This window comes from Oryctolagus cuniculus, chromosome 1, assembly GCF_964237555.1.
Source record: "Oryctolagus cuniculus chromosome 1, mOryCun1.1, whole genome shotgun sequence".
NCBI lineage: Eukaryota > Metazoa > Chordata > Mammalia > Lagomorpha > Leporidae > Oryctolagus > Oryctolagus cuniculus.
Window position 1 is genome coordinate 547074 of NC_091432.1, and position 25146 is coordinate 572219.

Sequence of the window (25146 nt, forward strand, 5' to 3'; positions counted from 1 at the left end):
CCCGCTGACCCCAGGGCCAGGTCTCCCCGCTGACCCCAGGGCCAGGCCTCCCTGCTGACCCCAGGGCCAGGTCTCCCCGCTGACCCCAGGGTGGGGCCCCCTTTATTGACCACCAGGCCGGGCCTCCCCGCTGACCCCAGGGTGGGGCCCCTCCCTGCTGACCCCAGGGTGGGGCCCCTCCCCGCTGACCCCAGGGTGGGGCCCCTCCCCGCTGACCCCAGGGTGGGGCCAGGTCTCCCTGCTGACCCCGGGGCCGGGCCCAGGCTGGAAGCTGCAGCATCCCCAAGATCGGGGCTCCCCCGCTGCGCCCCGGCCAGCAGTCGGAACTCAGGCTCTGTCCGTCTCCTGGCAGAGAGAACGTGGCCCGCAGAGGCCCCAGCCTGTCCCCCAGGCTGAGCAGCGTGAGCCTCCGGTGGCCGAGGGGCTCCTGCTGTGGGGCCGTGGCTGTGCGGACATGACGCCCTCTCAAGGCACCGCAGAGGAGCGGGAAGTTCCTGGGCCACAGCTCCGGCCGGGCGGGCCCTCCCTGGGGGCGAGGCGCGGCCGGGAGCCCCACAGTGCCCTGGAAGCAGCGACTGGGGGTCCACGGGGTGGGGGCTGCACAGGCGGCTCCCGACCGGCCCCATTGCCCCGGGAGGCTGCCACTCTGGGCTGCGAGCCAGGACCCCCGCCCCCGTGTCCCTGTCAAGTGCCCCCGGCTGGGCCGGCAACTCCCTGAGTTCTAATTACAGGTAATTCCAGAGAGCAGCTCACCTGGGGAGAGAGGATTAGCGCCGGGGTGGGAACTTCAGCCAGAGCCCAGTGATCCCCCACCCTGACCCTGCAGGAGCCCACGTCCCCCCCCCTCTGGGGCCAGGGGCAGTGCCGGGGTCCTCACACCCCCGCCCTCTGGGTCAGGGGCAGTGCCGGGGTCCTCACACCCCCGCCCTCTGGGCCAGGGGCAGTGCCGGGGTCCTCACACCCCCGCCCTCTGGGTCAGGGGCAGTGCCAGGGTCCTCACACCCCCGCCCTCTGGGTCAGGGGCAGTGCTAGGTCCTCACACCCCCACCCTCTGGGTCAGGGGCAACGCCGGGGTCCTCACTCCCTCGCCCTCTGGGTCAGGGGCAGTGCCGGGGTCCTCACACCCCCGCCCTCTGGGTCAGGGGCAGTGCCAGGGTCCTCACACCCCCGCCCTCTGGGTCAGGGGCAGTGCTAGGTCCTCACACCCCCACCCTCTGGGTCAGGGGCAGCGCCGGGGTCCTCACACCCCCGCCCTCTGGGTCAGGGGCAGTGCCGGGGTCCTCACTCCCATTGTCCACCATAGAACCTGGGCCTCTGTTGGGGCGGGCTTGGCCCCTGGGTGATGGGGGCCTGGGCAGGCCTGGGGGGGTCTCAGCCGGGATGGGAGGAGACCCTGGCAGGCTCATTTGACCTGGGCTCTGGTTGGGGGGTGGTACCAGGCTGGAGTCTGGGGCCCGGGGAGACCTGCTTCCGGCAGGAATCGCCTTCCCTGCTGCCCTGGGCCTGGTCACCGTAGCCGTAGCCGGAGGCTCGGAGGTTCCCCTGGGCGTGGGCCTGTGCTGGGGCAGTGGGGGCTGCGTGCATCCCGGGCAGGTCGTAAAGATAAACCTCTGATAACCTGTGTCAATATTTCCCCACGCCCGGCCTGCAGGAGCCCCCACAGCTGCTCTCTGGATAATCTGGGAGACGCCCCACCCACCCTGCCCCTCCCCTCCCTGCCTGCCGCGGACACCCGCGGGGCATATAAGGCCGGGACCCCTGGCCTCGGTCGCTCTCCCACACGGGCCTCCTGAGCCAACATGGGGTTGCCACTGGCCCGCCTGGCAGTGGTCTGCCTGGCCCTGTCCTTGGCCGTGGCCGGGCAGATTCAGGAAGGTGAGGCGGGCTGGGCACAGCGGCCAGGAGCGAGCAGAGTGCCCTGGGGGCGGGGGCGGGCAGGGAGACCAGCAGCCCAGAGCCCGATGCCCAGGAGTGGGTGGTCTTGCTCTGCTTGGCCTGGTGGGGGGGTCCCCAGGCACCAGGACAGTCTGTACGGCTCCAGCTAGGCTCCCAGGCCGGGGTCAGGCAGGCTGAGCCCCCGGCCTGGCCTCATGGGGCAGGAAGGAGGGCGTAAGGTCCTGGGTGCCTACCAGACGGTGGTCCAGCGGCCCCGGGGGGAGATCTGTGGGGGAGGTGGGGTGGTGGTCCAGGTATCAGGGGCCCCCGGGGGCAAAGGCCAGGCCAGGGCCTTCTTGACCTGGACCTGCCCGCCAGCCCGAGCCGAGGACTGGGTGTCCAGGGGAGGGGCTGCCTATCTGCTGGGTGGTGGGTGCCCGGAGCAGAGGGAGGCGCCGGGGGATGGGATGGACAGAGTGTGGCGCTGGCCGGGCCGGGTGGGCTCTGGCCAGGGGCACGAGGCAACCAGGGTGACCAGTGCCCGGAGGCCCTCTGCCCCCTCGCCCCACACAGCAAATGGCCAGAGTGGGAAGCCGGAGACAACCTCCCAGGGGGCCCCAGAGCCCCGGGGGGTGACCGGTGCCCAGCACAGGCCTCTCGGGGAAGAAGGGTCTGCCCCCACGAGGGACACTGTGCCGGGACCCCCGTGGGCCATGAGCGGCCTCCCGCTGCTCTTGGGGGTCTCCCGGGGGCCTGGCCACTCACCCCGTGCCCCCCGCTGCCCGCTCAGAAGGCCGAGCCCAGAACCACGGCCACAACGTCTGCAGCACCTGGGGCGACTTCCACTACAAGACCTTCGACGGCGCCGTCTTCCGCTTCACCGGCCTCTGCGACTACAACTTCGCCTCCGACTGCCGGGACTCCTACAAGGAGTTCGCCCTGCACCTGCAGCGGGGCCCGGCCCAGGCCGGGGGCGCCTCCCAGATCACATCCGTCCTGCTCACCATCAAAGACGACGTCATCTATCTCACCCACCAGCTGATCGTGGTCAACGGGGCCATGTGAGCGCCGGCCCCTGTCCCGGGACCGGGGGTGGGGCTGGCGGTCTCCACCTGGGGCTCCCTGCCCTGCACACGGCTGGGACACACTCGGGGACCGAGCGAGTCCCTGATTCACTCCTCAGACGCGTGTGGCAGCTGGCACGAGGCCGTCCCTAGGCGAGCGGTCCCTGGCAGCCCGGGGACCTGGTGGGGGGCTGGGCGGGGTTCTGCCAGGCTAGAGTTACAGAAGCCCCCGCCCCCTCGGTGCTGGGGGTGGGCAGGGGCGTTGTCTCCACAACAATGGGGCCTCTGAAATGCAATCCTGCCCCCCCCCGTCCCACCCCCAGGAGTGCCTGTCCCTGCTCCCTGGATTCTTTTTCCCAGCCAAGCTCGGCCAGGGCCCCTATCATGGGGGTAGGGGCTCAGAGGCTGGAGCCGGGCTGGGGTCCCTGGAGGAGGGGCGTCGGCCCTCTGAGTAGGGGGCCCGTGGGGTGATCGGGTGACTCTGGTACCTTCGGGGACCCTGGGGAACCCCCGCCCAGGACAGCACCAAGGAAGGGACCGGGCAGGAGGAAGCGAGGCAGGGTCGCAGCCCCTGGGCCGCGCTGGGCTGGCAGCGCCTGTGGCCAGGGGCTGCTCGCAAGCACACCCCGCAGGGCCGGGGCCGCACTGACGCCTGGCACCCCCTCCCCAGGGTCAGCACCCCGCACTACAGCTCCGGGCTGCTCATAGAGAAGAGCGAGGCGTACACCAAGGTCTACTCCCGCGCTGGCCTCTCCCTCATGTGGAACCGGGAGGACTCGCTCATGGTGGGTGCCGGCCGGGGGCGCTCCCAGGCAGAGGGCTGCGGGTCTGGCCCCCCGGAAGGACGCCAGCTGGCCCAGGGGCAGTGGAGGGAGCCGGCCTGGGCTGGCCCGGGAGGGGACGCTCGGGGCAGTGGCCGGCCCGCGTCTCTCGCTGCGCTGCCGGCACCCCCTTGCGGTCGCCCCCGTGCCCCCTTGCACCTGCTGTAGCCCTGCCACCTGCTCCCTTCCCGTGACAGCTGGAGCTGGACAGTAAGTTCCAGAACCACACCTGCGGCCTCTGCGGGGACTACAACGGCCAGCAGACCTCGGAGTTTCTCTCTGATGGTGAGGGCAGGCGGCCGCCCTGGGAGTGCGGGGAGGGGGCCCTCAGGCTCCCGGGACCCCCTGACCGCCTGTGCCCCTTGTGCCAGGCATCTCCCTCAGTGCCACTGAGTTTGGCAACAGGCAGAAGATCAACAACCCCCAGACCAAGTGTGAGGACCCCGAGGAGGTGTCGGCCCCCGAGTCCTGCTCCAAGCATGTGAGTCGCGGGGACGGGGTCCCCGGGGGACGGCAGGGCCCCAGGAGGGGCGAGGGCGGCCGCCAACCCTCCCACCTGCCCGTCTGCCCGCCCGCAGCGCGCCGAGTGCGAGAGGCTGCTGACCGCCGCGGCCTTCGAGGACTGCCAGGCCCGGCTGCCGGTGGAGCTGTACCTGGACGCCTGCGTGCAGGACCTGTGCAGCTGTGGGGCGGACGCCTCCTGCGCCTGCAGCACCATCTCCGAGTTCTCCCGCCAGTGCTCCCACGCCGGCGGCCGGCCCGGCAGCTGGAGGACCGCCTCGCTCTGCCGTAAGGCGGCGGCCCCGTGGGGGGGGGTGCCTGTGGGGGGCTGGGGAGCCGGGGGTGCCCGCTCACGGGCCGCCTCTGCACTTCCAGCCAAGAGCTGCCCTGGGAACATGGTGTACCTGGAGAGCGGCTCGCCCTGTATGGACACCTGCTCCCACCTGGAGGTCAGCAGCCTGTGCGAGGAACACCCCATGGACGGCTGCTTCTGCCCAGAAGGTAGCGCTGGGGACAGCGACGGCCGGGGCGGCGCGGCAGGGCAGACCCCAGTGCCGAACTCCCCTGCCCTGGCCCCCATGGTGGCTGCAGGAGGCTGGGGGGGGGGGTGCCAGCCTGGTTCCGCAGGGCCCTGGCTCAGGGCAGGGCAGGAGGCGGTCTGGAGACCCCTCCCCAGAGATGAGGTGGGGCTGGCAGAGGTGACTGTGGGTGGGCTCGCAGCCCCCCCGCCCCGGGATTCTGGCACCTTCTGAGGCCAGCCCGGGTGACGCCGGCCCCTGCTGTCCAGGCACCGTGTATGATGACGTCGGGGGCAGCGGCTGCATCCCGGTGAGCCAGTGCCACTGCAAGCTACACGGGCGCCTGTACTCCCCGGGCCAGAAGATCACCAACGACTGTGAGGACTGGTGAGTCTCGGGGCCCCGGGCAGGCGGGGGCGGCGGCCGGGTGCTGACGCCGCGTCCCCCGCCCGCAGCGTCTGCAACGCCGGCCGCTGGGTCTGCAAGGACCTGCCGTGCCCCGGGACCTGCGCCCTGGAGGGCGGCTCCCACATCACCACCTTCGACGGGAAGAAGTTCACCTTCCACGGCGACTGCTACTACGTCCTGAGCAAGGTGCGCGCCAGCCCCGGGCACCACCTGCCCCCGGGCGGGGCCCAGGCAGCTGGGCTCCCGGTGCCGCCCACGGCCGCTGCAGTGCTGCTGCCCCTCCCCCGCAGGGCGACCACAACGACTCCCACGCTCTCCTGGGCGAGCTGGCCCCCTGCGGCTCCTCGGACAAGCAGACCTGCCTGAAGTCGGTGGTGCTGGTGACCGACCGGAAAAAGGATGTGCGTGCCCCTCCCCCTAGCGCCCAGGCCCCCACCCCTCTCCCCAGGCCCCCCAGCCCTCTCAGCCCCTTCCTCCCCCAGGCCCTCCTTCCTCCCCCCAGGCCCCCCAGCCCTCTCAGCCCCGCCCCCGCCGTGCCTGCAGGTGGTGGCCTTCAGGGCGGACGGCAGGGTCCTGCTCAACGAGCTCGAGGTGCACCTGCCCCACGTGACAGGTGAGTCCTGCTCCGCCCTGGGCGCTCCCGGGGGGGGTCGGGGCCAGGCTTCCCGTGGGGGGCGCTCCCAGGGCCGGGCTCCCGTGGGGGGCGCTCCCGGGGCTGGGCTTCCGTGGGGGGGTCGGGGCCAGGCTCCCGTGGGGGGCGTCGTGGCTGGGCTTCCCATGGTGGGCATCGGGGCCAGGCCTCCCATGGGGGGTGCTCCCGGGGCCGGGCTTCTGTGGGGGGGTCGGGGCCGGGCTCCCGTGGGGGCGTCGTGGCTGGGCCTCCCATGGTGGGCGTCGGGGCCAGGCCTCCCGTGGGGGGTGCTCCCGGGGCCGGGCTTCCCGTGGGGGGGTCGGGGCCGGGCTTCCGTGGGGGGCGTCGTGGCTGGGCCTCCCATGGTGGGCGTCGGGGCCAGGCTTCCCGTGGGGGGCGCTCCCGGGGCCGGGCTTCTGTGGGGGGGTCGGGGCCAGGTCTCCTGTGGGGGGCGCTCCCGGGGCCGGGCTTCCGTGGGGTGCGTCGTGGCTGGGCCTCCCGTGGGGGGCGTCGGGGCCAGGTCTCCCGTGGGGGGCGTCCAGGCCAGGCCCTCACCGCCCTGCCTTGCAGCCAGCTTCTCCATCTTCCAACCGTCCTCATACCACATCATCGTGGACACGGCCTTCAGCCTGCGGCTGCAGATCCAGCTGGTCCCTGTCATGCAGCTCTACGTCACACTGGACCAGGCCTCCCAGGGCCAGGTGCAGGGTGAGTGACCCCGGGCTCGCCCCTTCCGCGGCCTCCGCCGATGGCCCGCACGGAGGCTGCCTCCCAGGGCCAGGTGCAGGGTGAGTGACCCCGGGCTCGCCCCTTCCGCGGCCTCCGCCGATGGCCCGCACGGAGGCTGCCTCCCAGGGCCAGGTGCAGGGTGAGTGACCCCGGGCTCGCCCCTTCCGCGGCCTCCGCCGATGGCCCGCACGGAGGCTGCCTCCCAGGGCCAGGTGCAGGGTGAGTGACCCCGGGCTCGCCCCTTCCGCGGCCTCCGCCGATGGCCCGGACGGAGGCTGCCTCTGAGGCCGGCGCCTTCCCAACCCCGCCCTGCCCCGCAGGCCTCTGCGGGAACTTCAACGGCCTGGAGAGCGACGACTTCAGGACGGCCAGCGGGCTGGTGGAGGCCACGGGCGCCAGCTTCGCCAACACCTGGAAGGCCCAGTCCAGCTGTCACGACAAGCTGGACTGGCTGGACGACCCCTGCTCGCTCAACATCGAGAGCGGTGAGGCCCGGCGCTGCTGGGCGCTGCCCGTCGGCCGGCCCGGGAGTCCGGCCAAGGCCAGCGAGGCCCGGGGCACGGGGGCTCCCGAGGGGGAGGGGTGGGGGCAGGTCAGAAGGTCCCACCCGGGGCCAGCTGCTGTGTCTGGCACACGGCTGGTTTACGGTGCCCCTCGGGGCGGGGAGAGGGGAGCCCATCCCGCATGGAGCTTCCCGAGGTTGGACCGGAGGGAGGAAGGGGCCTGGGCTCGGGTCCACAGAGGGGGGCCATGCCCACCGCAGCCTGGGCAGCCAGGCGGGAGGAAGGGGCCTGGGCTCGGGTCCACAGAGGGGGGCCATGCCCACCGCAGCCTGGGCAGCCAGGCGGCTGGACTGGGGCAGCTGCAGGGGGCACCCAGCCCTCGCTGAGGTCCCGGTCACCCCTCAGCCAACTACGCCGAGCACTGGTGCTCCCTCCTGAAGAAGACGGAGACCCCCTTCAGCAAGTGCCACTCGGCTGTGGACCCCTCGGAGTATTACAAGGTGGGTGGGGCCCGCACCTGAGCCCCACCCCGCACCCGCCTCTGCACGCCCGGGCAGGGTCCTTGCAGCCGGCGAGGTGGGCCTCGGGCACCCGGCTGAGCTGCAGGTGGCCGGGCTGGGGCTGGCGGGCGCTGGAACCCTGCGGGGGGGCTGTGGGCCACGCCTGGCCGCCCCGCCTCACCGCCCACTGCCTCCTCTGCTCAGAGGTGCAAGTACGACACCTGCAACTGTGCGAACAGCGAGGACTGCCTGTGCGCGGCGCTGTCCTCCTACGCGCACGCCTGCGCCGCCAAGGGCGTCATGCTGTGGGGCTGGCGGGAGCGCGTCTGCAGTGAGTGCCGCCCGGGCCGCGCGGAGGGCGGGCGGCCCCGGGGAGGCTCGGGGCGCGCTGGGTGCCCTGGCCCTGCCCTCACGCCCGCCCCCGGCCCCCTCTGCAGACAAGGAGGCGGCCTCCTGCCCCAGCTCCCAGGTCTTCCTGTACAACCTGACCACCTGCCAGCAGACCTGCCGCTCGCTCTCCGAGGCCAACAGCCACTGCCTGGAGGGCTTAGCCCCCGTGGACGGCTGCGGCTGCCCCGACCACACCTTCCTGGACGAGAAGGGCCGCTGCGTGCCCGTGGCCAAGTGCTCCTGCTACCACAACGGGCTCTACCTGGAGGCGGGGGACGTGGTGCTGAGGCAGGAGGAGCGATGGTGGGTGTGGCCGGGCCCCGGCAGGGACGGGGGCGCCTGGGGTGGGGCCCCGGGAGGGGCCAGGCTGGCCGTGGCCGTGGCCGTGGCCGTGACCGTCCTGCCTGGGGACCGAGCCTGAGCCCCGGTCACCGCCCACCTGCCTCTTGCAGCATCTGCCGGAACGGGAGGCTGCACTGCACGCAGGTCAAACTGCTGGGCCAGAGTAAGTGGCCGCTGCCCGTGTGTGGCCGCTGCCCGTGTGCGTGGATGCTGCCCGTGTGTGGACACTGCCCCTGTGTGGATGCTGCCTGTGCATGGACACTGCCCATGTGTGGCCGCTGCCCGTGTGCGTGGACACTGCCCGTGTGTGGACACTGCCCCTGTGTGGCTGCTGCCCGTGTGTGTGGACGCTGCCCGTGTGCGTGGACGCTGCCCGTGTGGGTGGACACTGCCCGTGTGTGGACACTGCCCCTGTGTGGGCGCTGCCTGTGCATGGACACTGCCCATGTGTGGCTGCTGCCCGTGTGCGTGGACGCTGCCCGTGTGCGGCCGCCCACCCCCTGCTGGCCCGAGCCCCGCGTCCGGCAGGCGCTGAGGCAGCCCCTCTCCCACAGGCTGTGCCGCCCCGAAGATCCTCGTGGACTGCAACAATCTGACTGCTCTGTCCACCCTGAGGCCACGCTCCCTCAGCTGCCAGACGCTGGCTGCGAGCTATGTGCGTGCCGGGGAGGGCCGCTGAGGGTGTGCGTGTGTGTGTGTGTGCACGTGCGTGCTGGGGAGGGCCGCTGAGTGTGGGAGGCAGGGTAGGTGTTCCAGGGACGGTGCTGAGCTGGGGGGCAGGTGGGTTTCTGGGCGTGGCCATGGGGTCCCTGTCCCTGGAGGGAAGAGGCAGCGTGGGGGCCCCTGGACCATGGGCAATCGGCCCTCACAAGTGTGCCAGCGGTGGGCCCGAGGGAGAGACTGCCCTGCCCCTCCCGACTCCCAGAGGGCTGTGGTCTCACTGTGCCCCGGCCCCCACTCGCCCTCTCCAGTACCACACGGGCTGCGTCAGCGGCTGCGTGTGCCCCGAGGGGCTGATCGACGACGGCCGGGGCGGCTGCGTGGAGGAGGAGGACTGCCCGTGCCTGCACCACAAGAACCTGTACTCCCCGGGCTCCAAGATCAAGGTGGACTGCAACACCTGGTGAGCTGGCCCAGCCGGCGGGGGCAGGGCCGACAGGCTGGGCGCGGGTGCTGCCGCCGTGGGGCCTGCCGCTGTGGAGCCGGGGCGGCACTTTGGGGGCTGGTGTGGGCATGTGCAGGTGCTGTGCTGACCCCACAGTGCCTGGGGGTCCGGCCAGGCCACCGCCTGGGCTGGGGCTGGGGCACTGAGGCCCCCCAGGTCCCTTCAAGCGCCTGTCCCCTCTCCCCAGCACCTGCCAGAGGGGGCGCTGGGTGTGCACTCAGTCCCTGTGCCACGGCACCTGCTCAATCTATGGGAGCGGCCACTACGTCACCTTCGACGGCAAGTACTACGACTTTGATGGACAGTGCTCCTACGTGGCCGTCCAGGTGAGGCTCTGGGCGCCTTCGCCAAGGCCCTGCCCTGCCTGCCCTGCGCTGCTCCCGGCCAGCAAGGATGGCCTTGAGATGTGGGGCGACGCGGTGGGGGGGCCCCAGGAGGCCAGGAGGGCTTGGGCTGTGAGCAGTGGGCCTGGGGCCTGCAGGAGCACGGAGGGTGGTGGGGTTGATAAGGGGCCTGATGTGTGTGTGCGTGTGTGTGTGTGTGCACGTGTGCGCGTGTGCGTGTGTGCATGTGTGCATGCGTGTGCGTGTGTGCATGTGCGTGTGCCCAGCAGCCGCAGGGCCCAGCCTCCTGGACAGGAGGGACAGGCCGGGGCTGGCTGCGGCCATGCTGCGCTGACGCTGCCCCGCCCTCAGGACTACTGCGGCCAGAACTCCTCCGGGGGCTCCTTCAGTATCGTCACCGAGAACGTCCCCTGCGGCACCACGGGCGTCACCTGCTCCAAGGCCATCAAGATCTTCCTGGGGGTGAGGGCCGCGCCTGGACGTGTGCGGCTGGGGGCTGGGCGTGCGCTCTGCGCAGGCGCCCCCGAGGGCTGGGGTGTGCGCTAGACGCGGGCGCGCCCTGGGGCGGGGCTTGGGGTGAGTGCTGGGCGCGGGCGCCCCCGGGGCAGGGCTTGGGATGAGCCCTGGACTTGGGCACCCCTGGGAGCTAGGGGTGTGCGCTAGACGCGGGCGCGCCCTGGGGGGCTTGGAGGGAGCACTGGGCGCAGGCGTCCCTGGGGCGGGGCTTGGGGTGAGTGCTGGGCGCGGGCGCCCCCGGGGGCTAGGGGTGTGTGGTGGAGCGGGTACGCTCAGGGGGACTTGGGGCGAGTGCTGGGCACGGGCGCCCCTGGGCGGGGCTTGGGGTGTGTGCTGGAGGTGGGCGCCCCGGGGGGCTTTGCCCCTCACCCAGGGCTAGGGGCCTGCGGTGACCGCGCCGACCTCGGCAGGGCACGGAGCTGAAGCTGGAGGAGAAGCAGCGGAGGGTGGTGCAGCTGGCCGGCCGGCACGTGGCCTACACCACGCGGGAGGTGGGCCAGTACCTGGTGGTGGAGGCCAGCACGGGCGTCATCGTGATCTGGGACAAGAAGACCACGCTCTTCATCAAGCTGGCCCCCTCCTACAAGGTGCGCTGCCCCGCCCGGCCGTGGCGGCCGCCCCTCGCGGCGTCCGCCCCCCGCCCCCGCCAGAGCCCCGGCCCGCGCGGCCCCTCCTTGATTGACGCGGGCTGCTGGTCGCGCAGGGCACCGTGTGCGGGCTGTGCGGGAACTTCGACGACCGCTCCAACAACGACTTCACCACGAGAGACCACTTGGTGGTCAGCAGCGAGCTGGACTTCGGCAACAGCTGGAAGGAGGCGGCCACCTGCCCGGACGTGGGCAGCACCCCGGAGCCCTGCAGCCAGAACCCGCACCGCCGCTCCTGGGCCGAGAAGCAGTGCAGCCTCATCAAGAGCTCCGTGTTCAGCGCCTGCCACAGCAAGGTGGGCGGGGCCGCGGGCGTGGGCGTGGTCGAGAGAGGTGGGTGGGACCGTGGGCGTGGGTTAGCCACAGTGAGGTGGGCGGCCCCGCGGAAGTGGGTGTGGCCACAGTAGGGAGGGCGGGGCGGATGTGGGCTGAACTGGGGTTTGGGAGGCCTGTAGGTGTGGGAGGGGCTCGGGAGCAGCTCCTGGCTCCAGGGGCACATCGGGAAGTTACCCTGCTGTGTCACCCCGCGGGGCTTGTCCTGATGACCAGCCTTGCCCCTCTGTGACCCCTGGCTGGGCCCCAGCCTCCCTTGGCCGCCCCGGGTTCACAGGCACCCCTGGCGCAGCTTGGGGCGGTGCGGGGGAGGGGTCTCGGGGTGAGCACTCTGCAGCTGAGGACGCGGCCCCGAGGGCTCGTGGCAGAGCCGGAGAGGCCCAAACCTGGGCGCCGGGAGCTGGGCGACTGAGGGCAGCAGGACCTAGGGCACACTTGGTCCTCCCGCAGGTGGACCCCACGGTCTTCTACGAGGCCTGCGTGCACGACTCCTGCTCCTGCGACACGGGCGGCGACTGCGAGTGCTTCTGCTCCGCCGTGGCCGCCTACGCCCAGGAGTGCACCAAGGCCGGGGCCTGCGTGTTCTGGAGGACGCCGGACCTGTGCCGTGAGTGCCGGGGCCGCCGCGCTGAGGGCCCTCCCCGTGCTGGGCAGGAGGCCCCTCGCTCCCACATCCTTCCTGGGAGCCTCTGCGGGGCGGGGGGAGCTGGGTGTGTTCCTGCCTGGGCCCCCCAGCCTCCCCTCCCTGGGCACCACCCCCACACCTGGGCACCGGGTGAGCTGGGCCTGATCCTGCCCCCCCCCCACGCGGGCACTGCCCTGCTCCTGGGTCTGACCTCGCTGCCCGCCCCGTCCGATCCTGCCCCCCCACCCCCCGGGTCTGATCCTGCCCCCCTTGGCTCTGATCCTGCCCCCCGCCCCTCCCGGGTCTGATCCTGCCCCCACCCCTCCCTGCGCCCGCCCTGACCCCGCCCTGCCCCCCCAGCCGTGTTCTGTGACTACTACAACCCCCCCGACGAGTGCGAGTGGCACTACGAGCCCTGTGGGAACCGCAGCTACGAGACGTGCAGGACCGTCAACGGCATCCACTCCAACATCTCCGTGTCGTACCTGGAGGGTGAGCGGGCCGGCGTGGGCCGGGTGGGATTTGCTCCCTCACCGTGGGCTGGGGCCTGCGCCGAGGCCGTGCCTCAGGGGGTGGCAGACAGGGAGCAGGAAGCTGCGCCTCGGGGCGGGGGGACCCTGGCCTGGCCCCAGGACCGCCCCTGGCCGGGCTCCTCCGTGGTCAGCCAAGCCTCGTCTCCGTGCCCCCAGGGTGCTACCCCCGGTGCCCCAGGAACAGGCCCATCTACGACGAGGACCTGAAGAAGTGCGTGAGGGAGGACCAGTGTGGCTGCTACATCGAGGACACGCGCTACCCCCCGGGGGCTTCCGTCCCCACCGACGAGATCTGCAAGACCTGGTACTGAGCCTGGGATGTGGGGGCCGGGCACACGCACGGACACGCGGGCCCACAGCAGCCGGGCGAGGGCCCCCTCCCGCCTCAGCCCCTGCACCCACCCCGCTGTGAGGACCCCGTGGGCGGGGGGCCCGGGACCCCGGCTGTGAGGGCGGAGCTCTGCAGCCGGGCCCTTGCTTTGCAGTGTGTGCACCGAGTCCTCGCAGGTTGAATGCCGCGTGGAGGAAGGTGAGCTGCCCTGCCTTCTCCCGGGGGCGCCCTCGGCCCGGACGCCGGGGCTGGGGCCCGTGGGGGTGCCCACCGCCTTCCCGCTTCCCCCTCGTCCTCCGGCCGTCTCTGGGGCCCCTCCTCGGTGACCCAGCGTCTCTGAAGCCAGGGCTTCTGGCGCCTTCGTCTCCCGCCTGCCCGGCTGATGGGTCCCTGTCGCGGCCCCGCCAGGGAAGGTTCTCAACCGGACCCAGGACGGCGCCTTCTGCTACGAGGAGGTCTGCGACCTCAACGGGAACGTGGAGCAGCGCTTCAACATCTGCACGACTGCCGCGCCAACCCCGTCCACCCAGACGGCCTCCACGACCATCACGCTGCCCCCCAGCACCCCGCTCCCCACCACCACCACCACCACCACCACCACCAGCCCCACCAGCAGCAGCACAGGTACAGCCTGGGCCGCGCTCCCGCGCCGGGAGTGAGCCTCAGGCCCACCCGCCCAGGCCGGGCCGCAGCGGGGGTTTGCATGTTCCGGTTAGGGAAGTCAGCTCCAAGCGGTTCTGGTTGAGACGCTGGCCCCTGCTGGAAAAGCCGCCCGGGGAGGGACAGACCAGGAATTCTTAGGAAAAACGATGCTCAGCCCGACGGTATAACGACATGCCTGGCCCCTCCCCTCTGTTGCAGCACCGACGACGACAGAGGGTGAGTGGCGCTGACCACGCCGCCCTGCTGCCCAGTGCGCGGTGAGGCCGGTACTGTGGTGACTTGGCTCGCCGTCAGCTGAGCCAGGGACTAGCGAGGTGGCGCTGACCGGCCGAGGGCGGCCGCTGAGCAGGTCCCGGGCACCCAGAGCCCTTCCTGGTGCTCTCCCGCTGGGACGGGCCGCACGTCCAGTGCCTCCTGAACCCAGCTGAGCCCAGCGTGGAGCTGAGTCCGTCACACTCGGGTGGCCCCGGGCGGCTGCAGTAGGAGGGTGGCGCCTCCCAGCTGGGCCTGTGGGGGTGGGGGGAGGGGAGGGGCAGCGGCCCCCGGGCTGAGTGTCCCCCGCCGGCTCTGGCTCCCCAGAACCGACGTGCTGCTTCTGGACCGACTGGATCAACGAGGACCACCCGAGCAGTGGCGATGATGGCGGCGACCGCGAGAGCTTCGACGCCGTGTGCGCGGCTCCCGAGGACATCGAGTGCCGGTCGGCCACCGAGCCCCACCTCAGCTGGGAGCAGCTGGGCCAGAAGGCGGTGTGCGACCTCTCCCACGGCTTCATCTGCAAGAACGAAGACCAGTTTGATACCGGGCTGTTTGAACTCTGCTACGACTATGAGATACGCGTCAACTGTTGTGTGCCCAAAGCGTGTACAACCCCAAGCACAACCACGTCACCAACGACCACACCAACAACCACGGCCACCACGCCCTCCACGGTGCCGACGACCACGCCATCCACTCCACCGCCCACGCCCACTACTCCACCAACAACCACAGCCACCACAACACCAACAACCACGGCCACCACGCCCTCCACGGTGCCGACGACCACGCCATCCACTCCACCGCCCACGCCCACTACTCCACCAACAACCACAGCCACCACAACACCAACCACGACCTCCACAGCCACACCACCGACAACCACACCCTCATCTCCACCAATATCTACAACACCATCGACTCCCACTACATGCGTTACTGAATGCGAGTGGTCTGGCTGGCTGGATTCTGGTAAACCTGACTATGACAAAGAAGGCGGAGATGTTGAATTGATTGAAGGTGTCTGTGCACCCGGCTTGGAGGCTAACAACATCACCTGCAGAGCTGCCATGTTCCCCAACTTGCCACTGGAGGAGCTTGGACAGACTGTGGTGTGCAGCCTTAAAGATGGACTGGTGTGCAGGAACAAGGACCAGAAGCCGGGAGGACGGCCCTTCCCCATGCCCTACTGCCTCAACTACGAGATCAATGTTCAGTGCTGTGGATGCCCCACTACATCAACAACACCTGAGACCACCACCACACAGACCACCACCCCAACACCCACCACCACCACCACCACCACCACCACACAGACCACCACCTCAACACCTGGGACCACCACCCCAACACCCAGCACCACCCCAACACCCAGCACCACCACACAGACCACCCCCCCAACACCCACCACCACTACAGAGACCACCCCCCCAACACCTGGGACCACAACCCCAACTCATTCCACCCCAACACCCACCACCACCACCACCACAGGGACCCCAACTCCAACACCCACCACCACTACCACACGAGCCCCAACCCCTACACTCACCACTACCACACAGACCACCACCCCAACACCAAAGCCCACCACCCCAACTCCTTCCACCCCAACACCCACCACCACCACCACAGGGACCCCAACCCCTACACCCACCACCTCTACCACACAGACTGTGACCCCAACTCCCAGCACAACAGTGTCACCAACCACAACACCCTCGTCTACTCCATGCTTTCCTGGATGCAAGTGGACAGGCTGGCTGGATTCTGGTAAACCTGACTACGACAAAGAAGGCGGAGATGTTGAATCAACTGAAGGTGTCTGTGAACCTGGCTGGGTGGTTAACGACACCTCCTGCAGGGCTGCCATGTTCCCCCACATGCAACTGGAGGAGCTTGGACAGACTGTGACATGCAATGCTGGTGTTGGACTGGTGTGCAGGAACAAGGACCAGAAGCCGGGAGGACGGCCCTTCCCCATGCCCTACTGCCTCAACTATGAGATCAATGTTCAGTGCTGTAAGATATGCCACTCAACAGCACCCACCACCACCACCACAGTGACCACCACAGAGACCACCACCACCACAGAGACCACCACCCCAACACCTACCACCACCACCACCACAGAGACCACCACCACAACACCCACCACCACCACCACAGAGACCACCACCCCAACACCCACCACCACCACCACAGAGACCACCACCCCAACACCCACCACCACCACCACCACCACCACAGAGACCACCACCACCACCACCACCACCACCACAGAGACCACCACCCCAACACCTGGGACCACCACCCCAACTCCTTCTACCCGAACACCCACCACCACCACCACAGAGACCCCAACCCCTACACCCACCACCACCACCACCACCACCACCACACAGACTGCAACTCCACCCGAGACCACCACCCCAACTCCTTCCACCCCAACACCCACCACCACCACCACAGGGACCCCAACCCCTACACCCACCACCACCACCACCACCACCACCACACAGACTGCAACTCCACCCGAGACCACCACCCCAACTCCTTCCACCCCAACACCCACCACCACCACCACCACAGGGACCCCAACCCCTACACCCACCACCTCTACCACACAGACTGTGACCCCAACTCCCAGCACAACAGTGTCACCAACCACAACACCCTCGTCTACTCCATGCTTTCCTGGATGCAAGTGGACAGGCTGGCTGGATTCTGGTAAACCTGACAATGACAAAGAAGGCGGAGATGTTGAATCAACTGAAGGTGTCTGTGAACCTGGCTGGGTGGTTAACGACACCTCCTGCAGGGCTGCCATGTTCCCCCACATGCCACTGGAGGAGCTTGGACAGACTGTGACATGCAATGCTGGTGTTGGACTGGTGTGCAGGAACAAGGACCAGAAGCCGGGAGGACGGCCCTTCCCCATGCCCTACTGCCTCAACTACGAGATCAACGTTCAGTGCTGTAAGATATGCCACTCAACAGCACCCACCACCACCACAGAGACCACCACCACCACAGAGACCACCACCCCAACACCTACCACCACTGCCACAGAGACCACCACCCCAACACCCACCACCACCACCACCACCACAGAGACCACCACCCCAACACCCACCACTATCACACAGACCACCACCACAACACCCACCACCACCACCACCACAGAGACCACCACCCCAACACCTTGGACCACCACCCCAACTCCTTCCACCCCAACACCCACCACCACCACCACCACCACAGAGACCCCAACCCCTACACCCACCACCACCACCACCACCACCACCACACAGACTGCAACTCCACCCGAGACCACCACCCCAACTCCTTCCACCCCAACACCCACCACCACCACCACCACAGGGACCCCAACCCCTACACCCACCACCACCACCACCACCACAGAGACCACCACCCCAACACCCACCACTATCACACAGACCACCACCACAACACCCACCACCACCACCACCACAGAGACCACCACCCCAACACCTGGGACCACCGCCCCAACTCCTTCCACCCCAACACCCACCACCACCACCACCACAGAGACCCCAACCCCTACACCCACCACCACCACCACCACCACCACCACACAGACTGCAACTCCACCCGAGACCACCACCCCAACTCCTTCCACCCCAACACCCACCACCACCACCACAGGGACCCCAACCCCTACACCCACCACCACCACCACCACCACCACCACACAGACTGCAACTCCACCCGAGACCACCACCCCAACTCCTTCCACCCCAACACCCACCACCACCACCACCACAGGGACCCCAACCCCTACACCCACCACCACCACCACCACCACCACCACCACCACCACCACCACACAGACTGCAACTCCACCCAAGACCACCACCCCAACTCCTTCCACCCCAACACCCACCACCACCACCACAGGGACCCCAACCCCTACACCCACCACCTCTACCACACAGACTGTGACCCCAACTCCCAGCACAACAGTGTCACCAACCACAACACCCTCGTCTACTCCATGCTTTCCTGGATGCAAGTGGACAGGCTGGCTGGATTCTGGTAAACCTGACTACGACAAAGAAGGCGGAGATGTTGAATCAACTGAAGGTGTCTGTGAACCTGGCTGGGTGGTTAACGACACCTCCTGCAGGGCTGCCATGTTCCCCCACATGCCACTGGAGGAGCTTGGACAGACTGTGACATGCAATGCTGGTGTTGGACTGGTGTGCAGGAACAAGGACCAGAAGCCAGGAGGACGGCCCTTCCCCATGCCCTACTGCCTCAACTACGAGATCAACGTTCAGTGCTGTAAGATATGCCACTCAACAGCACCCACCACCACCACCACAGAGACCACCACCACCACAGAGACCACCACCCCAACACCTACCACCACCACCACCACAGAGACCACCACCCCAACACCTACCACCACCACCACCACAGAGACCACCACCCCAACACCCACCACCACCACCACCACCACCACCACAGAGACCACCACCCCAACACCCACCACTATCACACAGACCACCACCCCAACACCCACCACCACCACCACAGGGACCCCAACCCCTACACCCACCACCACCACCACCACCACCACCACCACACAGACTGCAACTCCACCTGAGACCACCACCCCAACTCCTTCCACCCCAACACCCACCACCACCACCACCAGCACAGGGACCCCAACCCCTACACCCACCACCTCTACCACACAGACTGTGACCCCAACTCCCAGCACAACAGTGTCACCAACCACAACACCCTCGTCTACTCCATGCTTTCCTGGATGCAAGTGGACAGGCTGGCTGGATTCTGGTAAACCTGACCACGACAAAGAAGGTGGAGATGTTGAATCGACTGAAGGTGTCTGTGAACCTGGCTGGGTGGTTAACGACACCTCCTGCAGGGCTGCCATGTTCCCCCACATGCAACTGGAGGAGCTTGGACAGACTGTGACATGCAATGCCGGTGTTGGACTGGTGTGCAGGAACAAGGACCAGAAGCCGGGAGGACGGCCCTACCCCCTGCCCTACTGCCTCAACTACGAGATCAACGTTCAGTGCTGTGACCCAACTTGCTTTTCAACAAGAACACCCACCACCACCACCCCAACACCTATCACCACCACCACAGAGACCACCACCCCAATACCCACCACCACCACAGAGACCACCACCCCAACACCCACCACCACCACCACCACCACAGAGACCACCACCACCACAGAGACCACCACCCCAACACCTACCACCACCACCACCACAGAGACCACCACCACAACACCCACCACCACCACCACAAGAGAGACTACCACCACCACCACCACCACAAGAGAGACTACCACCCCAACACCTACTACCACTGCCACAGAGACCACCACCCCAACATCCACCACCACCACCACCACCACCAGAAAGACCACTACCCCAACACCCACCACTGTCACACAGACCACCACTCCAACACCCGAGACCACCACCCCAACTCCTTCCACCCCAACACCCACCACCACCACCACCACCACAGGGACCCCAACTCCTACACCCACCACCACCACACAGACCACCACCCCAACACCAGAGACCACCACCACAGCCACAGTGTCACCAACAACCACACCCTCCACATCCACACCATTGACAACCACACCCGCACCTCCACCAACATCTACAACACACACAACATGCTTTCCTGGATGCAAGTGGACAGGCTGGCTGGATTCTGGTAAACCTGACTATGACAAAGAAGGCGGAGATGTTGAATCGACTGAAGGTGTCTGTGAACCTGGCTGGGTGGTTAACGACACCTCCTGCAGAGCTTCCATGTTCCCCCACATGCCACTGGAGGAGCTTGGACAGACTGTGATGTGCAATGCTGGTGTTGGACTGGTGTGCAGGAACAAGGACCAGAAGCCGGGAGGACGGCCCTACCCCATGCCCTACTGCCTCAACTACGAGATCAACGTTCAGTGCTGTGACCCAACTTGCTTTTCAACAACACCACCCACCACCACCACCACCAGCAGCAGCAGCACCACTACCAGAGAGACCACCACCCCAACACCTATCACCACCACCACAGAGACCACCACCCCAATACCCACCACCACCACACAGACTGCAACTCCAACACCTGAGACCACCACCCTAACTCCTTCCACCTCTACACCCACCACCACCACCACCACAGGGACCCCAACCCCTACACCCACCACCACCACCACCACACAGACTGCAACTCCAACACCCGAGACCACCACCCCAACTCCTTCCACCCCAACACCCACCACCACCACCACCACCACAGGGACCCCAACTCCTACACCCACCACCACCACCACACAGACCACCACCCCAGCACCCACCACCACGCCAACCTCTTCCACCCCAACACCCACCACCACCACCACCACACAGACTGCAACTCCAACACCCAAGACCACCACCCCAATACCCACCACCACCACCACTACAGGGACCCCAACCCCTACACCCACCATCACCACCACAGAGACCACCACCCCAACTCCCAGCACAACAGTGTCACCAACCACAACACCCTCAACTATCCCTGTATGTGTTCCTGAATGCAAGTGGACAGGCTGGGTGGATTCTGGTAAACCTGACAAGGACAAAGAAGGTGGAGATGTTGAATCCATTGAAGGTGTCTGTGAACTTGGCTGGGAGGTTAGTAACATCACCTGCAGAGCTGCCATGTTTCCCAGCATGCCACTGGAGGAGCTTGGACAGACTGTGATGTGCAGCCTTAAAGATGGACTGGTGTGCAGGAACAAAGACCAGAAGCCGGGAGGACGGCCCTACCCCCTGCCCTACTGCCTCAACTACGAGATCAACGTTCAGTGCTGTGACCCAACTTGCATTTCAACAACACCCACCACCACCACCACCACCACAGAGACCACCACCCCAACACCTACCACCACCCCAACTCCTTCCACCCCAACACCCACCACCACCACCACAAGAGAGACTACCACCACCACCACCACAGAGACCACCCCAGCACCCACCACCACAGAGTCACCAACCACTACACCCTCTACCACCACCACCACCACCACTGGGACCTCAACCCCAACATCTCCCGTCACACAGACCCCAACTGTAACAACCACTACCACCACCACCCCAGCACCCACCACCACAGAGTCACCAACCACAACACTGTCACCCAGCACTATACCCACCAACACCCAGCCTGGGTCCTCAACTCTTCCAACCGCTCCATCCACCCCCACCCCTCCCACGGCACCCTCCACGCCCACGGGATCAACACTCAGCACCAGCACAGCCCCTCCAGGTAAGTGGACGCACGGAGCTCACTCCGCTTGGAGCCCCCAGATCTGCCGCAGCGTGGTACCTCCTGCCAAGAGCTCCTCCTGTGTGCATCTGTGTGCAGGGAGCCGCCTGCCGCTGGCCTGTGCACGGGCAGCAGAGTGAAGGCCACTGCCCCCTGCCCCCTCGGCCCAGCTGTGATGTGGCAGCCTGGGCAGAGCCCGTCTTGGGGAGCCCCGGGGCTTGTGGGGCCAGGGCTGGGGCTGCCAGACCCTCCCCCCACTCCCTGTGCTTCTCTACTGGGGACCTAACAGGCAGCCTTGGAGGGCAGCCAGTCCAGCACCCTAGGGTGGACCTGTGTATGGGTGTAGCTCCCACTCCCGCTGTCCCTGCTGGCCGCAGACAAGCTCTGGTGCTACCTGGAGTGCCGGCTTCACGGTGGGGTGTTCCTGGTACCACGCCAGGTGCACGGTGTCCTGGCAAGGCCGGGACACAGACCTGTGGCGCTGCCCCTCACCTGTCTTTGCCGCCCAGGTGAGCCGGTGGGGCCCCTGTGGCATCTGGGATGGTTGAGGCCATCAGCCTTCTGTCTCCCCCGTCTCTGCAGGCCCGTCCACCACCGTGCCCACAACCACCAGAGGAACCCCTACTCAGACGAGACCCCCGACCACGCCATCCACACTGGAGACCACCAGCACGTCCTCCACAGTTACCCCCATTTCTTCTCCCACCACCATCTTCAGCACCAGCCTGGGCACGGTCAGCTCCTCCACCCTTGTCACCTGCTGCATTGTGAATGCCACCAATGAACTCCTCTACTATGCCCCAGGTACCCAAGCTGCTCACTGCTGACCCTCAGGCGGCCCCTGCTTTTTACTCACGGATTAGGAGCCAGGGCTAAGGTCCAAATCAAGACACTGGACACTGGGTGTGGGTGGACGTCTCTGTGGCCAGCCCCACCCTGCAAGAAACGAGTGAGGGGCCAGTGCTTCCCCCAAGGGCTTTCCCCAAGTGGTGTGGAGGCCGTGTGTCCCCAGAGGAGATGCTGGCCCTCCTGGTGGCCTCCAGGGTGGTCAGGCGGGCAGCCCTGCCTTGGGTGGCTACAAGCTGGTCCCTGTGCCTCGCAGGTGAGGAGGTGTACAGCGGCAGACACGGGGACACCTGCTACTACGTGAACTGCTCGGTGGAATGCACCCTGCAGACCTTCAACTGGTCCTGCCCATCCTCTCCCTCCCCCACCACCCCACCCTCTCCCCCCACCTCCACACCCTCGCCCTCCACCCCACCCTCCCCCGCTACCACCACCAGCACCTCCACCACCACCACCACACCCTCCCCCACCACCACCACCACACCCTCCCCCACGACCACCACCCCCTCCCCCAGCACCCCACCCTCCCCCCCCACTACCACCACCAGCACCACATCCTCCCCCCCGACTACCACCCCCTCCCCCACCACCTCCACCCCCTCCCCCCCCACCCCCACCAGCACTGCCAAAACCACCAGCACCACCACCTCGAAGCCGACCACCACCAAGCCGCCGGGATGCCAGAACCTCAATCCTCCCAGAGAGGTCAGTGGGCCGTGGGCAGCCTGTCCCCCAGCACCGAGGGCACCCGTGTCAGGTGGCCAAGGCCCCAGGGGTGGTCACTCGGGATGCCCCTGCCCCCCCACCTCCCACAGCCTCTCAGGGGCAGGGTCGCCTTCTTGCCGCCATCTCTGCCTTGCCGTGGGCAGTTGGCGGCTGCGGTGAGGCCAGGAAGCCATCAGGCCCTCCCAGGTGGACGTGACTGTCCCCAGCATCCCGAGTGGGCGTGACCACCCCAGCCCCTGTGTGGACATCACCATCCCCAGCCCCCGTGTGGTGACTGCCCACCCCGGTGTGGACGTCACCGTCCCCTGTGTGGCTGTGACCGCCCACCCCTGTGTGGCCGTTACCGTCCCCCTGTGTGGATGTCACTGCCCCCAGCCCCTGTGTGGACATCACTGCTGTCCCCGGCATCCTGAGTGGATGTGACTGTCCTCAGTCTTACAGGTGGACATCACCGTCCCCAGCCCCCATGTGGCCGTGACCGCCCGCCCCTGTGTGGACGTCACCGTCCCCAGTGTGGCTGTGACCGCCCGTACCTGTGTGGCTGTTACCATCCCCCTGTGTGGACGTCACCGTCCCCAGCCACTGTGTGGCCGTCACTGTGCCCCTGTGTGGATGTCACCATCCCCAGCTCCTGTGTGGCCGTGACCACCTGCCCCTGTGTGGATGTCACCGTCCCCTGTGTGGCCATGACCGCCGGCTCCTGTGTGGACGTCACCGTCCCCTGTGTGGCCGTGACCACCTGCCCCTGTGTGGACGTCACTGTCCCCTGTGTGGCCGTGACTGCCCACCCCTGTGTGGTCACTGTACCCTGTGTGGCCGTGACCACCTGCCCCTGTGTGGACGTCACTGTCCCCTGTGTGGCCGTGACTGCCCACCCCTGTGTGGTCACTGTACCCTGTGTGGCCGTGACCACCTGCCCCTGTGTGGATGTCACCGTCCCCTGTGTGGCCATGACCGCCGGCTCCTGTGTGGACGTCACCGTCCCCTGTGTGGCCGTGACCACCTGCCCCTGTGTGGACGTCACTGTCCCCTGTGTGGCCGTGACTGCCCGCCCCTGTGTGGTCACTGTACCCTGTGTGGTGTGACCACCTGCCCCTGTGTGGTCACCGTCCCCTGTGTGGCCGTGACCACCTGCCCCTGTGTGGACGTCACCGTCCCCTGTGTGGCCGTGACCGCCGGCTCCTGTGTGGACGTCACTGTCCCCTGTGTGGCCGTGACCGCCTGCCCCTGTGTGGACGTCACTGTCCCCTGTGTGGCCGTGACTACCCGCCCCTGTGTGGTCACTGTACCCTGTGTGGTGTGACCGCCGGCTCCTGTGTGGACGTCACTGTACCCTGTGTGGCCGTGACCGCCCGCCCCTGTGTGGTCACTGTACCCTGTGTGGTGTGACCGCCCGCCCCTGTGTGGTCACTGTCCCCTGTGTGGCTGTGACCGCCGGCTCCTGTGTGGCCGTCACCGTCCCCTGTGTGGCCGTGACCACCTGCCCCTGTGTGGATGTCACCGTCCCCGGTGTGGCCGTGACCACCTGCCCCTGTGTGGACGTCACCGTCCCCTGTGTGGCCATGACCACTTGCCCCTGTGTGGACGTCACCGTCCCCTGTGTGGCCGTGACCGCCCGCCCTGTGTGCAGGACAACGAGTCCTGGTGGCTGTGCAACTGCACCAAGGCCGTGTGCCGGGAGGACGGCACACTGGAGATCGTGGAGGTGGAGTGCGAGCCGCCGCCCATGCCCGCCTGCTCCAACGGCCTCAAGCCCGTGCGCGTCCTGGACCCCGACGGCTGCTGCTGGCACTGGGAGTGCGACTGTGAGCTCCGCGGCGCCCCGGGCCCCTCCCCCCCAGGGCTCCCTCCTGGGACCAGGAGGCTGAGGCAGCCCCCAGACGCTGGGAGCTGCTGAGGCCCAGGCGCAGGCGGGGGCTTCTCACCCGCCTCCCCCGTCTTGGGCAGGGGGCCCGGGAGGCCTTGCTGGTAGGGCGGGGCAGCCCCTGGCCGAGGGTGCTGGTGTGGGCAGGGCAGGGATGTGAGCCAAAGCCAGGCCCGTGGTGCAGGACGGGGCCCCTGGGCAGCCGGGAACGGAGCCAGACCCCTCCGGGACCTGGGAAGCGGCCCCCCCGGTGCCCGCTCACCGAGCGCCCCCACAGGTCTCTGCACGGGCTGGGGAGACCCGCACTACGTCACCTTCGACGGGCTGTACTACAGCTACCAGGGCAACTGCACGTACGTGCTGGTGGAGGAGGTGGTCCCCACGGTGGACAACTTCGGGGTCTACATAGACAACTACCACTGCGACGTCAACGACAAGGTGTCCTGCCCCCGCACGCTCATCGTGCGCCACGAGACCCAGGAGGTGCAGATCAGAACCGTGCAGATGCTGCCCATCAAGGTGCAGGTGCGTGAGGACGGCGCCCTCTGGTGGCAGAAGGCCGCAGGGGCCGGCTGAGCACGTGGGACAGGGTGGGGACGCAGGCAGCTCCTGTCACAGGCCATCCGGGCGTGTCCAGGGACCCTGAGTCCCACTGCTCGG

General features: G+C 67.8%; 1 protein-coding gene across 1 annotated transcript in view; it reads left to right on the top strand.

Moving 5' to 3' along the window:
* Positions 1-1734: 1734 nt before the first annotated feature.
* Positions 1735-25146, top strand: part of MUC2 (mucin 2, oligomeric mucus/gel-forming) — a 28764-nt gene continuing 5352 nt past the window's right edge. The window contains exons 1-37 of the mRNA XM_070067224.1: positions 1735-1875; positions 2666-2936; positions 3610-3724; positions 3958-4045; positions 4132-4241; positions 4339-4549; positions 4637-4762; positions 5049-5166; positions 5235-5373; positions 5478-5588; positions 5731-5800; positions 6389-6526; positions 6868-7032; positions 7456-7550; positions 7755-7881; positions 7988-8243; positions 8393-8445; positions 8837-8937; positions 9254-9405; positions 9635-9773; positions 10143-10253; positions 10718-10894; positions 11011-11250; positions 11738-11894; positions 12273-12404; positions 12602-12749; positions 12931-12974; positions 13185-13400; positions 14019-15714; positions 15948-16427; positions 16519-16671; positions 16770-17777; positions 17869-21050; positions 21633-21854; positions 21994-22601; positions 24253-24427; positions 24764-25011. Coding sequence (XP_069923325.1) covers positions 1800-1875; positions 2666-2936; positions 3610-3724; positions 3958-4045; positions 4132-4241; positions 4339-4549; positions 4637-4762; positions 5049-5166; positions 5235-5373; positions 5478-5588; positions 5731-5800; positions 6389-6526; positions 6868-7032; positions 7456-7550; positions 7755-7881; positions 7988-8243; positions 8393-8445; positions 8837-8937; positions 9254-9405; positions 9635-9773; positions 10143-10253; positions 10718-10894; positions 11011-11250; positions 11738-11894; positions 12273-12404; positions 12602-12749; positions 12931-12974; positions 13185-13400; positions 14019-15714; positions 15948-16427; positions 16519-16671; positions 16770-17777; positions 17869-21050; positions 21633-21854; positions 21994-22601; positions 24253-24427; positions 24764-25011 — 11658 coding nt within the window. The 5' untranslated portion in view covers positions 1735-1799. The remainder of the gene's footprint in view (positions 1876-2665; positions 2937-3609; positions 3725-3957; positions 4046-4131; positions 4242-4338; positions 4550-4636; positions 4763-5048; positions 5167-5234; positions 5374-5477; positions 5589-5730; positions 5801-6388; positions 6527-6867; positions 7033-7455; positions 7551-7754; positions 7882-7987; positions 8244-8392; positions 8446-8836; positions 8938-9253; positions 9406-9634; positions 9774-10142; positions 10254-10717; positions 10895-11010; positions 11251-11737; positions 11895-12272; positions 12405-12601; positions 12750-12930; positions 12975-13184; positions 13401-14018; positions 15715-15947; positions 16428-16518; positions 16672-16769; positions 17778-17868; positions 21051-21632; positions 21855-21993; positions 22602-24252; positions 24428-24763; positions 25012-25146) is intronic.